Below are 14,389 nucleotides of genomic sequence, written 5' to 3' on the forward strand. Positions count from 1 at the left end.
TATCCTTCATGATCCCCCAGGAGGCAAACGGATATTGCCTGGATCAACTGTACCTATAAATGTTAGTATCCAGTTATATTATGGACATTTAGATATTAATCCAGGCCTTTTTTTTAAAGCAATCTACTGAACTAGCCAGAACCAGCTCTTGAGGCAATCTATTCCACATTTTCCCAGCTCTTAGTGTGAAAAACCTTTCCATATTTGGAGCTTAAATCTCTTTCCTTTAGACATAAAGAGTGTTCCCTTGTCCTCTGTGAGACCTTAAAGTGAATAACTCAACACAAAGTTTACTATATGGACCCCTTTATGTATTTATATATGTTGATCATATCCCCACTTAATCTCCTATTCTCAACACTTTGCTTGTTGTGTTGGTGTTGTGTTTTTAATAACTTTGACATTTTTTGATACATGAGTAGGGGTACTATGTACCCCACAGTCATTCACATGGGGGGGGGGGCAGGATCTGATTCCGATAATTCACACCCTGTACCCCCACAACCACCAGACCAGGGTTGTGGGGAATAGGCCCTTGTCCCTATCAGCATAGGGACAAGGTGCTTTGGGAGGGCACCCCCCATGTTAAGGGCATGTGGTCTGGTATGGTTTGGGGGGGGGGGCACTTGCATGTCCTCCCCCTTTTCCTGGATGCTCAGATAAGCGTCTGGTATGGATTTCTGGGAGGGAAGCTACACTTTTTTTTTCTTTTTTTTTTTTTTTTTTTACATTTTGGTGTGGGGTTCCCTCTAAAATCCATACCAGATCTGAGGGGTCTGGTATGAATAGGAGGAACCCCCACGCTGTTTTTTTTTTTCCTGAATTTTTATTTTCTGGCAATTTGGTGGCCGGCTTCCCAGACCACTCCTCAACAACCAACTATTCTTCACACAGAATTCAAATCTGTAGATAATTTTTCGACTGATCTGAATTTGAATCGTTATGAAAATGTGGAATTTTTAACCACTTGCATACTGGGCACTTAAACACCCTTCCTGACCAGACCAATTTTCAGCTTTTGGTGCTCTCACACTTTGAATGACAATTACTCAGTCATGCAACACTGTACCCAAATTAATTTTGTGTCCTTTTTTTCCCACAAATAGAGCTTTCTTTTGGTGGTATTTGATCACCTCTGGTGTTTTTATTTTTTGCGCTATAAATGAAAAAAGACCGAAAATTTTGAAAAAAAACGCATATTTCATTGTTTCTGTGATAACATTTTGCAAATTATAATTTTTTTTTTCATAAATTTTGGCCACAATTTATACTGCTACATATCTTTGGTAAAAATAACCCAAATTAGTGGATATTATTTGGTCTTTTTGAAAGTTAGAGAGTCTACAAGCTGTGGTGCGAATCGCACAAAATTGATCACACCTGATGTACTGGTGGCTCATTTCTTGCGACCCGAACAAGTCAGGAAAGTACAAATACCCCCCCAAATGACCCCTTTTTTGAAAGTAGACATTCCAAGGTATTTACTAAGATGCATGGTGAGGTTTTTGATGTTGTCATCTTTTTCCCGCAATTCTTTGCAAAATTAAGATTTTTTTTTTTCTCACAAAATTTTCAATGTAATAGGTTATTTCTCTCACATGGCATGTGTATACCACAAATGACACCCCAAAATACGTTCTGCTACTCCTTTTGAGTATTACGATACCAAATGTGTGAGACTTTTACACAGCCTGGCCACATACAGAGGCCCAATATTGAAATAGGACCATCAGGCGTTCTAGGAACATAAATTACACATCTTATTTCTCAACCACCTATTACATTTTTGAAGGCCCTGGAGCACCAAGACAATGGAAATGCCCACAAAGTGACCCCACGTGGCACTGACGACACGTGGCACTGGAGGCAGATGGGGCTGACAGATGGGGCTGGCAGATGTCGCTGACAGATGGCACTGGGGCTGGCACTGGCAGATGGCACTGGCAGATGGTGCTGGCTATTTGCTCTGGCTAATTGCTCTGGCAAATGGGGCTGGCAGGTGGCGCTGGCAGGTGGCGCTGGCAGGTGGCACTGGCAGGTGGCACTGGCACTGGCGGCACTGGGGGCTGATGGCACTGGGGCTGACGGCACTGGGGCTGACGGATGGCGCTGGCAGGTGGCACTGGCACGTGGCACTGGCGGCGCTGGGGCTGGCGGCACTGGGGCTGACGGCACTGGGGCTGACGGATGGCACTGGTGCTGGCAGGTGGCACTGGCAGGTGGCAGGTGGCACTGGCAGGTGGCACTGGCACTGGCGGCACTGGTGGTGGCAGGTGGCACTGGCGGCACTGGCACTGGCGGCACTGGGGCTGACGGATGGCACTGGCGCTGGCAGGTGGCACTGGCAGGTGGCACTGGCGCTGGCAGGTGGAGCTGGCGGCACTGACGGCACTGGGGCTGACGGATGGCACTGGCAGGTGGCACTGGTGCTGGCAGGTGGCACTGGCGGCACTGGGGCTGACGGCACTGGCGGCACTGGGGCTGACGGATGGCACTGGGGCTGACGGATGGCACTGGCAGGTGGCACTGGCGCTGGCAGGTGGCACTGGTGCTGGCAGGTGGCACTGGCGCTGACGGCACTGGGGCTGACGGCAGGCACTGGCGCTGTCAGGTGGCACTGGCGCTGGCAGGTGGCACTGGCGCTGGCAGGTGGCACTGGCACTACTGGCAGATGGCACTGGGCTGACAGATGGCACTGGGGCTGACAGATGGCACTGGGGCTGACTTACAGATCGCTCTCCCTCCTCACACGCTGTCTCTGTGTGAGGAGGTAGAGACACGGCAATGGGAGATGATCTCATATGTTTACATATGAGATCATCTCCCATTGGCAGCTGCGATCGCGCTGTGAACGGCCGCTTTGATTGGCCGTTCACGGCGATCTGTATTTGCCTGTCTCCGGGAGACACGGCGAATACAAAACTTCCGCGATGCGCGCCCCCGGCAGCGCGCATTGCTGAAGTAAACACAAGGCCGTCCAGGGACGGCCAGGCGAAGGAACACGCCTGCTCTAAGGCCGTCATTCGGCTATAGGGCGGGCGGGAGGTGGTTAAAAAAACAAATAAACTAAATGAATTTCAACTAAATTCATTACCATTTTCATTGAGAGATCCAGATATGTCTGAATCTCCAATTAACCAAAGGTTTGTTGGAATTTTGATTTGGAACAAAACCTATTGCACGTGTCTCATGTTAGCAAAGTTACAATGTGATGATGTGAACAGATAAAAGACCAATGCCCTTTACCCCTGTGTTTTAGCAAGTGTACACATGTATGTTAAGCAAATAGCTAACTCTGAAATATAGTTCAGCGCAGATATATCCTAGGGTCCAATCATGCCATGTACCTTTTATAGAGTAAGCCCGATGCAGTAACTACCCAAAATTGGACAATCCATTTTATAGTTTAAACGTACATAAATGTGATATTGGTATGTTATTTCTATGGAATTACATTCTGTATACCAAAGCGTTAAAGTCTAAAGGGGCATCATAATAGGTTCTCTATACTAGCTATTAATAAATACAAGTGTGTTATTATAAATACTGGTTAAACTCTGTACTGTACAGAGTACAAGTGTGTTCTGTATCATATTTGATAGTTGTTTGACACCTACCGACAATGATCTGATGACATAGATGGCAGGGGCATTGCTTTTTGAAGACATGGTCCTGGAAGCTGTGTGTACGGACCGGCTGCAGCACAGATAAAGGCTTGTGATATGGATGTGGGGACTGGTCAGGCTGAGGTTGAGGTTCATTAGGGACAGGAGGAGGAGAAGGAGGTGGGAGAGGAACCGGAGGTCCCAGAAGGACATCAGAAGATATCTTTGCTTCGTTATTTGGTTTCTGGAAAAAGTTCTCAACGCTCTTGCTCCGAAGGATGGTCTTTAATGAGATGGAACGTCGAAATCGCTGTAGCTGAAGAAAAAAAAGAGAGAATCTGATGATACTTGAGGATATGTAATAGAAGAATATGTATAGTGACAAGGAAAAAAACAAAAAACTGTGAAATATTCCAATTAGATTAGACAGACAAACTGATCAGCGAAAGATGTAGTCCTCCTATCTCCAGCATTGTGAAATAATTTGACATTGGCTCTCTGCCTCAAAGGAGGGTCAAGGGGCATTTAGGATAAGCAATGGGAAGTGACAGACCCTGCAGAATGGTAACAGGGCATAGAGTGGGTAAAGGAAGGAAAACCAATGCCCAGGGCATAGCACTGACAGAAAAAAATCACTTATGACAAACAGCAAAGAAGTGAAGCAAAGAGGGGGAAAGGGGAGTGGAAAATAGAACAATGAAAAAGCAAACAATGGGAGGTATCCCTTCTAAGCCTATATACTGTATATGACAGAGAGAAACAGAAAGATGAGGCAGACTGAAGCCTGAAAATGAATATTATCATTATTATACATGATTTATACAGCACCAACAGTTTGCTCAGCGCTTTTCAACATGAGGGCAGATAGTACAGTTACAATACAATTTAATATAGGAGGGATCAGAGGGCCTGAAAACACAAGATTCAGCTGCTAGTCCAAGTAAGGTACCAGCAATCAAGCCCAATTAAATAAATTTAGACGGATCAGATAATAACATGAACGATATTAACTCCTTCAGATCCATGCTATAGCCGAATAACGGCTACAGCACGGGTCTACTTTGCCGGGAGGCCGTCAATAGACGACCTCCCCTTTGCACGCTCCCTGCTGTGTTTACCGAGTCACTGAGACTCAGGTGATCACAGATCGGAGTAAGAGATTGATCCCGGCCCCTTACCATGTGATCAGATGTCAGCCAATGACAGCTGATCACATGATCTAAACAGAAGATCGGTAATTGTTTTCTTTTATCCTCAAGCTGACAGCGTGAGGAGAAAAAAAAGCCAATCACTGGCTTCTGTGCAAGGGACATTGGTCCCAAGAGAAAGAGGTGAGGCCACCTCATCTGTGCCAATCAATACCGCCTGCCAGTGCCCACAGTGCCATGAATCAGTGCCCACCAGTGCATAACAGTGCCAGCATTCAGTGCCACCTATCAATGCCCACCAGTGGTGCCAATCAGTGCCTCATCAGTGCCACCTAGCAGTACTGCCTATCAGTGTTACCTACCAGTGCCAATCATTGCCCATCATTGCCACCCATCAGTGCCCATCACTGCCACCTATCAGTGCCACCTATTAGTACCTTTCAGTGCCACCTATCAATGCCCTTCTGTGCTGCCTATCAGTGCCAGTCATCAGCGCCACCTCTCAGTGCCCACCAATGCCACCTATATAAAACGGTTTTGTATTTTTTTTTGTATTTTGTATATATTTTTTTTGTATTTTTTTAATTTTTTTATTTCGGTGTTTAATTTTTTTTTTTTTTTTTTTTTTTTTTTTTATTAAAAAAACCAGAGGTGATCAAATATCACCAAAAGAAAGCTCTTTTGAGGAAAAAAGAATAATCATTTGGGTACAGTGTTGCATGACCACGCAATTGTCATTCAAAGAGTGACATCGCTAAAAGCTGAATATTGGTCTGGGCAGGAGGGGGGGTTTAGGTGCCCAGTAAGCAAGTGGTTAAATACAGTTATTAGTACCACATGCAGTGACAAGGACCATGTTATTTTAGAGCTCTTTCACACTGGGGCCACCTGTGCATTAGCAATGCTCGTTTTAGCTGTTTATGGGTGTTTAAGCAGTGCTTTTCAGCTGCTAGCAGGGCACTTTTAACCCAAAAGAAGGGGTTAAAATGCCTGTGTTGCAGTGTTTCCAATGGGCAGGGCATTTTGGGAGTGCCGTATACAGCGCTCCCAAACTGCCCCAAAGATGCTGCTTGCAGGACTTTTTCTAACGTTCCGCAAAGCACACCGCCCCAGTGTAAAAGTCGGGCTTTCACACTTGGGTGGCATGGGAGGCAGTTTTCAGGCGCTGTTCCTAGCACTAAAACACCTGAAAACTGCCTTAGTGTGAAAGGGGTCTTAATTTATTTTGACTGCTGAACTTGCTTTGACTATGCCAAGAATGGGTACATGTAGTTCAGTAAGTCAACTTGCTTGTACAATGGCATATCCGGCAGCCCAGACAGACACATTCAGTTTCTTCAATGACCAACTCCCTCTTAAAAAAAATGTAGGGCTCTTCCAGACCGCCAGAGGACTTGTGGTGACCCCCCAGAGTCAGGTAGGGCCAACATTTCACCTCAGGGTGCAGGTTACTAGGCATGGTGGGTTTAGTGCAAGGTGGAAAGATGGGCGCCAGTCACTTTTAAAAATTAACAAAGAGAGTTTTATTTCTCTTAACAGGAACAGGAAGGGATGGGTCACAGGATACAGAGCACCCTTAGGCAAATGCAATAGCAATAGGCAGACTCCACAGACAAAAATAGAACTAGGCAGACAGCAATACAGAAAAGGGCCTTTAAGCTGAATGTAGCAACTGCTGTCTCCTATAGCAACAGCTTTACTCACAGTATACCACTGTAGATCCTCACGCTTAGCTCACAGCTACCTGCTGGACTCTCCAAGCTTCACTCACAGCTGCCCACTGTGTTCTTCAAGCTTCACCCACAGCTACCCGCTGTACTTCTCTTCAAGCTTTACTTACAGCTACACACTGTATGCCTTCAAGCTTTACTCACAGCTACCTACTGTACTTCAAGCTTTACTCATAGCTACCTGCTGAACTTCTTGGATGAGTTCTCTCCTTAAGCTTTCCCAGCTACCTCACAGTCCCCGGTTGATGAAGAATCTCCTCTGGTACTCCTTCAGAACTCCATCCCTTTACACCTGCCTCAGGCAACAAGAGTGGTTGTCCCTTCACCTTGCCTCCTGGCAAGTAATCAGGCTCCCCTCGGGCTGAGTCCCTTTGCACGTGGTTAGGCCCCAGGCTTCAGGTCTACACTTCTGCCGCTGTTCCATACACATCCACCCAGGCCGCAGTCCCAGTGGAAAGAACCCCAATCACCTGACTCTCTCCAAATAAATGGACTCCCAGCAGCCAAAGAAACTACTGCTGATTGGCTGAGAAAAGGATGTATGGAAAGGTATGGAAATAAAAAAAAGCATCTCTGACTGCAATACCCTAGATCTGCCTCTGACAGTAATTTGTATGCCACTATATGCAGCCATTCTTCTACCAGCATCATTCAGACCATTTTCTGTGAGCCTAAGCAGTCAATGACATGCCTCCTGGACATCATCACCTCGGATCACAGTAGCACTCCACATTGTGGCACTCAGGCCGCGTACACACGCGGGGACTGTTCACTCAACTTTGTTTGTCAAACAGTTTCAGCGGACAGTCCGCTCAAACTTAGCACGGACGGACTTGCCCACACACGATGAACGAACAGTCCGCTGAAACCGTGCGCGATGACGTGAACGGCACGTACGACGGGACTAGAAAACGACGTCCTATACACTGCAATGCAACCTTCGGCGTGTAAATCCTTTCTGAGCATGCGCGGAACTTAGTTTGACGAACAAGCCTACACACGAGGGGACTGTTCGCTGAAACAAAGTTTCAGCGGACAGTTTTTCGGAAATTCCGAAAAACTTTGTTCAGCAGACTGTTCGCTGAAACTGTCCGCTGAAAGCCCACACACGAGCGGACTGTCCGCTGAAACACTGTTCAGCGGACAAAGTTGAGCGAACAGTCCCCGCGTGTATACGCGGCCTCACATGTCATTATATAGGCTATGTGCTATATGGACTGCCAACTGTTGTTGAGGAAGAAGATGAAAGATGTGTGATGGCAGCAGATTGTCCAAAGGGCTGCCAGAAAATTGGGAAAATTATCATTTATTTTTTAAGCTGAACTAGGTATTATCTTATTTGCATATGTAGCCAGGTGCCGTGACAGTGACGAACACGTGCGGAAAGAGAGTTAGAGAGAGAGACACCGGAAGTGACACCCACACCTGCTGTCTACCGTTCTGTTTACATTCAATGCCTGTTTTTACCTTTTAAAATGTGAGTAGCCAGACAACTTTATCTAATTAAAAAATCTATTTATGAAAATACTACACTATTTGGCAACGTTTTCTAGCATTTGAGCATAATGAGGTTCATCTACCACAAAACCATCCGATATAAGAGAGAGAGGAAACTACATAGTGACCAATATATGTTGTTTTGCGCTGTAACCTTACAGCAGTAAGGTAAGGGGACATCCATCCATTTATCCCACGAAGGGGAAAGAAGGAGTGTGCCACAGAATTGCCTGCATGAGTTGCACAGCACAAAACATGGATTTGGTTTTTGTCTGAATATCACGACAGCAATAGATGCACTACCTTCACTCCCAGTTTATCCATTTTATGCGATTTATTGCTTGGACTTATTGGCACTTAGCACTTTATTTATTTATTTATTCATACGGAGTGCTTTACGGATTTATTTCTGAGTGCAATTATTTTAGTTGATCACTTCATATATGTGTGCACTAGTCACTTTATTTGAGTTTTTGCACTTTACTTCTAGCACTTGCTATTGTATCATACGTGTAGCACTATGACACTTTGATCCACATTATTTATCTAACAATTGTTATTTGACTTCAATATTATTTATTTACTATAGGGAATATATAGCGTGTTTATGACTAGCTATTTTTTGGTGTAATATCGCTTCTTATCCTTTATTTCACCCCCGACCATTCACTCTCCCCGTTCTCCCCCTTGTCTTCTCCCCTTTCCCCATACAGCGCAGCACTATTACACATTTTACATACCCTTAGTTGGACACCTGGGGATGTCCCGGACCCTCCGCCGTCTAACTCAGTAGTTTTTTTGGCCAGGGATTACAGGGGATGCCCGACAGTATTGCCGGACCTGTGACACATGCCAGCGGGTGGGTAAGCATGGGGGCCCACTGTAAGCTCCCCTACACCCTTTACTGATCATTGATGAACCCTTTAGCTGCATTGCCATAAACCTGGTTGGACCACTGCCCCGACCTAGTCCTTCTGGGAAGAAATATATCCTCACTGTGGTGGATTATGCCACCCGGTACCCGGAGGCCATTCCCCTGGCAAATATCCACGCAGAAACCGTGGCTGATGCCTTGCTCCGGATCTTTACCAGGGTGGGCTTCCCTCTGGAAAAGTTGGGAGTCATTGAGCCATCCAGCAACCCCTGGGCTTCCCCGGTGATCCTTGTACCGAAGAGGGATGGCACGACTCACTTCTGCGTAGGCTACCGCAGATTAAATGAGTGCACCACCACTGATGCTTACCCTATGCCCCGGGTGGATGATCTGTTAGATTGCATTGCTCGGGGAAAATTCCTGACAACCCTCGACCTATGCAAAGGGTACTGGCAAATTCCTCTGGATGCGGAATCTATTCCAAAAATCAGCGTTCATTACCCCATTTGGCCTATACCAGTCTAAAGTAATGCCATTTGGGATGAAGAATGCACCAGCGACTTTCCAGAGGATGGTAGACCAACTCCTCGATGGCCTCCAGGACTATGCTTGTGCATATCTGGACAATATTGCAATCTGCAGTGATACCTGGGAGGACCATCTCTGCATGAGGTACCGACTCTTGATTGGATAGATTGATAGTAGTGCAGCCATTGGCTCTCCCTGCTGGCAATCAAATCCAATGACGCGGGAGAGGGGGTGAGTCTGGTAATCATGTCTATGGACGCAAATGTTGGACTTGGAAGCGCGCCTGCAAGGTAACGCCCCCTCCCCCCGGTAGAGCGCTTCTCCTAGGGGGTTATCTGAAGTGAGGAGGAACCGCGAGAACCACTGAGGCACCCTGGAAATCGAGGATCGGGGCCACACTGTGCAAAATGAGCTGCATAGCGAAGGTAAGTATGACATATTTGTTTTTGTTTTTTTAAAAAGAGCTGTTCCAGTTCTAGTGAAGATGATGGCATGCAAGAAGAAAATAATCCACTTATAATGTCTGCTTTAGTATGAGACCATTCACCTGGCCAAATAACTGTTGAAAAGTATAGCACCTTATCATAATAACTACCCTTACAGACAGTGGACCTTTGCCAAGTGTGACTTCATTCTGAGCAGATATTCATATAGAAATTATATCACACTAGCATGCAGGTACAGAATAAATGAATGGGAAAAAGACACTAGATAACTGACATATATACAAAAAGTCAAAATGTCTAGGTGGTCAATTTTATTATTGTACGTTTTTAATGGTCTGTGGCTTTAGCCCTGTGTAATCTCTGATGCTGCGTACACACGATTGGACTTTCCGTCAGAATGAACTTTGACGGTCTTTCCGGCAGAGTTCCGACTGAACGTACTTGCCCACGCATGATCACACCAAAGTCCGTTTGTTTTCAAACGCGATGAGGTACGAAGGGACTAGAAAAGGAAGTTCAATAGCCAGTAGCCAATAACTACCCTTGCATCGTATTTGGTCCGTTAGTTTCATAGTTTCATAGTTAGGTTGAATAAAGACACCAGTCCATCCAGTTCAACCTGAGTGAGTGTCTACCCCTATCCCTGTACATTGCACACTCACATTGGTCCCTACCCTCAAGGAGCCCACAATCTAAGGTTCATATTCATATACTAGGGCCAATTTTTGGACAGAAGCCAATTAACCTACCTGCATGTTTTTGGAGTGTGGGAGGAAACTGGAGTACCCAGAGGAGACCCACGCAGGCACAGGGAGAACATGCAAACTCCAGGCAGGTGGTGTTGTGGTTGGGATTTGAACCAGCGACCCTTCTTACTGCCAGGTGAGAGTGCTAACCACTACACCACTGTGCCGCCCACACACCACTGTGCCGCCCGTGTTAGACCAGCATAAAGACAAAAACTTTTTTTTCCGATAGGAATTGATTCCGTTGGAAAGATTTAAAACATGTTCTATTTCTAGATCCGTCAAAATTTTTGAAGAAAAAGCCCCACACATGATGGGAATATTCGATGAAATGATTCCGTCTGACCTTTTCTGCTGGAAAGTCCGGTCGTGTGTATGCGGCATTAGTGTTCTCCAGGGCTGAGAGGCTTGGTGGGGATGGCATGGAGCAATAAGAAGCCACCATTTTGCTAATTGCTTCTGTGTATTGACCTGTTTAACTGAATACACCGTACTTCTCCTAAGTGGTGACGGGACAGGTTCATTCAGGGCTCAGGGCAAAGAAGGCAAATTACCTGCCCCCCTCTTTATTATGTGCGATCTTATGAAGAGGAGGGGGAGAGGGAGCACAGCGGGCACCTCCTCCCGCCTCTCTCCTCCTCTCCTTGCTGCTTCCAGCACTGGGCTGACAGAACTACTGATGTTGCTGTCACTACTCCTACCAGCCTAAAGCCTTGTACACACGGTCGGAGAATCCGTCAGAATGTGTCCTATCGGACCGTGTCGTCGGATAATCCGTCTGTGTGTGGTATGCATCAGACTGATTCCGTCCCAATCTCCGTCGGACCCAATTTTCCAACATGTTGGAAATATTTCCCAACCAACTGGGCTGGTCGGACCTAATCCGATCATGTGTAGAGCATTTTGATCGGACCAAGTGCCACGCATGCTTACATTCAAATTCCGACACGGAAGTGCTCGTTCAGGTAAAACTACTGCTCGTAAGCGATATAGCACATTCGTCACACTGCAATGTGAAAAATTCATTCATCAAGCACATTCTCTTGTTCTTTAACAATGCTGCAAGAACAAACTTCTTTTGATGGTCATAGTCACACACACTTCTCCCAAACGGATTTCATTACTCTTTTTTAACCATTTCAGCAATACAATTTTAGTTTGAATCACATCTACACAATTTCTGATTTGGTTTTTTATTTTTTGGATGTTTTTTTGGGGGGGGAGGGGGGGGTTCCCTAAAAATCTCCTTTAAAGACACTTTGCTCATTTCTCCTTATTTATTTATATATTTTTTGTGTGTAAACTTACAACAACAACATTATTGTATTTTTTATATTTTCTTTTTCTCTTTTAATCTACAGGAGGTTGTTTAGTGTTGGTACCCCTTGTTATTTAGTTCACTTTGTATTTTTGAAATGTACCTGCCTGCTCACAAATAAACTGTACTTTTTGAAGGAAAACACATTACACAAGTATTTCATCAAAGAAAAAAAAAATTATTTTGTTCGCTAGAAACTAAAAATAGGAACGCAGCACTGGAGAAACTTCTTAACTTTGGTGCAGCCTTTGGCCCCCAGGGCAGACATGACTAAATGAGATATTAAAAAATTGGTGGCCTGAGGAGTAGATATCTCAGGGAGAGAAGTCTGGTCCCGAAGTCCTAGAGAGCAGGAAATTCAGATGCCATTTCTGTCCCCAGGATGTGGATCTTCAAGAGGCTGCATCTTCTGGCAGACCAGACTCAACCCAGGCCATCACTCTCTGGTCTTCCTTTGGGACTTCCCACCAGGCATCCTTCCAGGCTGTGGCTGTGCTCCTGTAGCTGGGGCAGGAGGAGGAGGGCGTTGGTCAACCTCCTGGCTGCCACTTGCCATAGCCTCCCCCCAACTGAGGTCATCCTGTGTATGAAAAGGGGACATAGTTTTAGTTTTTTGATCATCATGCACACCATTTTGTGCTCCTGGCTTTTGCTAATTGAATGTTACCAAATAGAACAGACTATCATTCTGACACAAGCATTTTTCTTTCCCGTCCCAATCATTTGTGGTCACTACTGTCTATTGAGATGTAAACCACTTGGAGAAATCTCAACTTACTGATCAATAAGAACATATAGTTACCATCATTAAATGTAACACAAGAAATATGTTCAACAATGCAATACCTGTCTCAAGCTGGGCCCCACCACATGGTGCTGCCTGGAAGGCCCAGGTTGGACATCAGAAGCCTCAGCTGGGGGTGAAGGATGCCTTGGAGGAAGCCTGGAGAGTGGTGGCCTGAGTGGTGGCCTGGGTACCCCTTGGTCTACCAGAAAATGAAGCCTGTCAAAGTGCACCATCCTGGGGTAATAAACAGCATCTGTATCTCCTGCTCTCAAGGACTCCAGGTGCTTCTTTCTCTCCCTGAAATATGTAAGCTTCATGGCCACAATTTTGCGATTCAGATAGGTCAGGTCTGCCGTGGGGACCATGATCTGCAACAAAGCAAACAGTTTCTCCAGTGCTGCGTTTCTCTTTGATCTGTCATTATAAAACTTGTTGTGGAACTGCCACAGGCAGGGCATCTCCATGTACAGTTCTATGAATAGCCCCATAAAGTTGGCATTGGTGAGTGGATCCATTTTGTCTGCAAGACACAACCCAAGACAAACCCTCAAATACTAATAATGCAATTAAAATCCCTCCTAATCTTGTCCCAACATCGGCCTAGATACAAGCAGTCTAGTCTAGTGAAGGACCAAGTTAAAAATGTTACCTTCGTTTCCACATTCGTCGCGTCCGTGCCTCACACTCTCCTCCCAGATCGTACGGACGATACACATGTGTTGCGTTTTATATACAGTGCGCATGCGTTCTTTCCAGACTATTCCCCGCCCATTTGCTTCCCACGCAGTGGCGAGAGCACATGGCGGAGAGAACGCAGGTGCGCACTAACAGTTCCACTAACGAGGAGGAGGGTGAGGAAAGCCCGGAGCCTGAAACGTCCCGATCCAGGAAGACAAGATTTAAGGCCTCAAATATGTCTTTGGAGAGATGTTGGAGATGGTCGACATATTGAACAGGACCGACTATGATGGGAAGTATGGACCTTACCCAAACCCAAATATCAGAAAGGCCAAGATCATGAATAAAGTTGTGAAGAGTCTTCTGAAGAATTTTGGGGTACGCCAATCCAAGGATCAACTGAGAAAACGCTGGTCAGACCTGAAACTGAGGGAGCACGAGCAGTACCTAAGGATCAAGCGTGTTCTTAAAAAAAGTAAGTAGTTGTCATGTGTTCATATGATTATTCTTGCTTGCATACATGCTCCATGTGCTTTGATTTCATGTTGTGCATTTTAAAATGGCCACTTTCAAGGTCATGGTTTCGTTCGTTCGTATGAAACATCGTTCTGCAGGGAAGTATTCCAGCTTAACAAAGTGTCCCCAATAATGTTCTCGCTTTGTAACTCGGCCCAAAAACACAATTGTACAACACTTCCAAGCAATGTTTCAGATTCCTATTTCTGCCCTCTGTGTGCTAATTAATCTTTGTTTACATTCTCATAGGGGAGAGAAGACTCGGCAAGTATGAGGACACCAGGGACCACACCCCTCCCAAAGAAGGGCAACTTCCAAAAGCAGAAATAGAGGAGCAGGAGCAGGAGGAGGAGGAGGAAGGAGAGATTGTGGAGGTTGGACAAATTGTCACCACAACAGGTGAGTGTCGGAGAACACAGCTTCCGGTAAGCTCATCAATGTATATCACCATATTTGGATTACATGGTGTGTTTGTTTGCTTTGTTTTCTAGGTGATGTGGAAGAAGATTCCCGTTT

General features: G+C 45.7%; 1 protein-coding gene across 1 annotated transcript in view; it reads right to left on the reverse strand.

Moving 5' to 3' along the window:
- STAC2 (SH3 and cysteine rich domain 2) overlaps window positions 1–14,389 on the reverse strand; it is a 1,207,844-nt gene that overhangs the window by 823,427 nt on the left and 370,028 nt on the right. Inside the window, exon 2 of the mRNA XM_077459468.1 lies at window positions 3,618–3,921. Coding sequence (XP_077315594.1) covers window positions 3,618–3,921 — 304 coding nt within the window. The remainder of the gene's footprint in view (window positions 1–3,617; window positions 3,922–14,389) is intronic.

The sequence above is a fragment of the Lithobates pipiens genome, unplaced genomic scaffold (genome assembly GCF_037356315.1).
Source record: "Lithobates pipiens isolate NorthernLeopardFrog02 unplaced genomic scaffold, aLitPip1_a1.2 Scaffold_28, whole genome shotgun sequence".
NCBI classification, from domain to species: domain Eukaryota; kingdom Metazoa; phylum Chordata; class Amphibia; order Anura; family Ranidae; genus Lithobates; species Lithobates pipiens.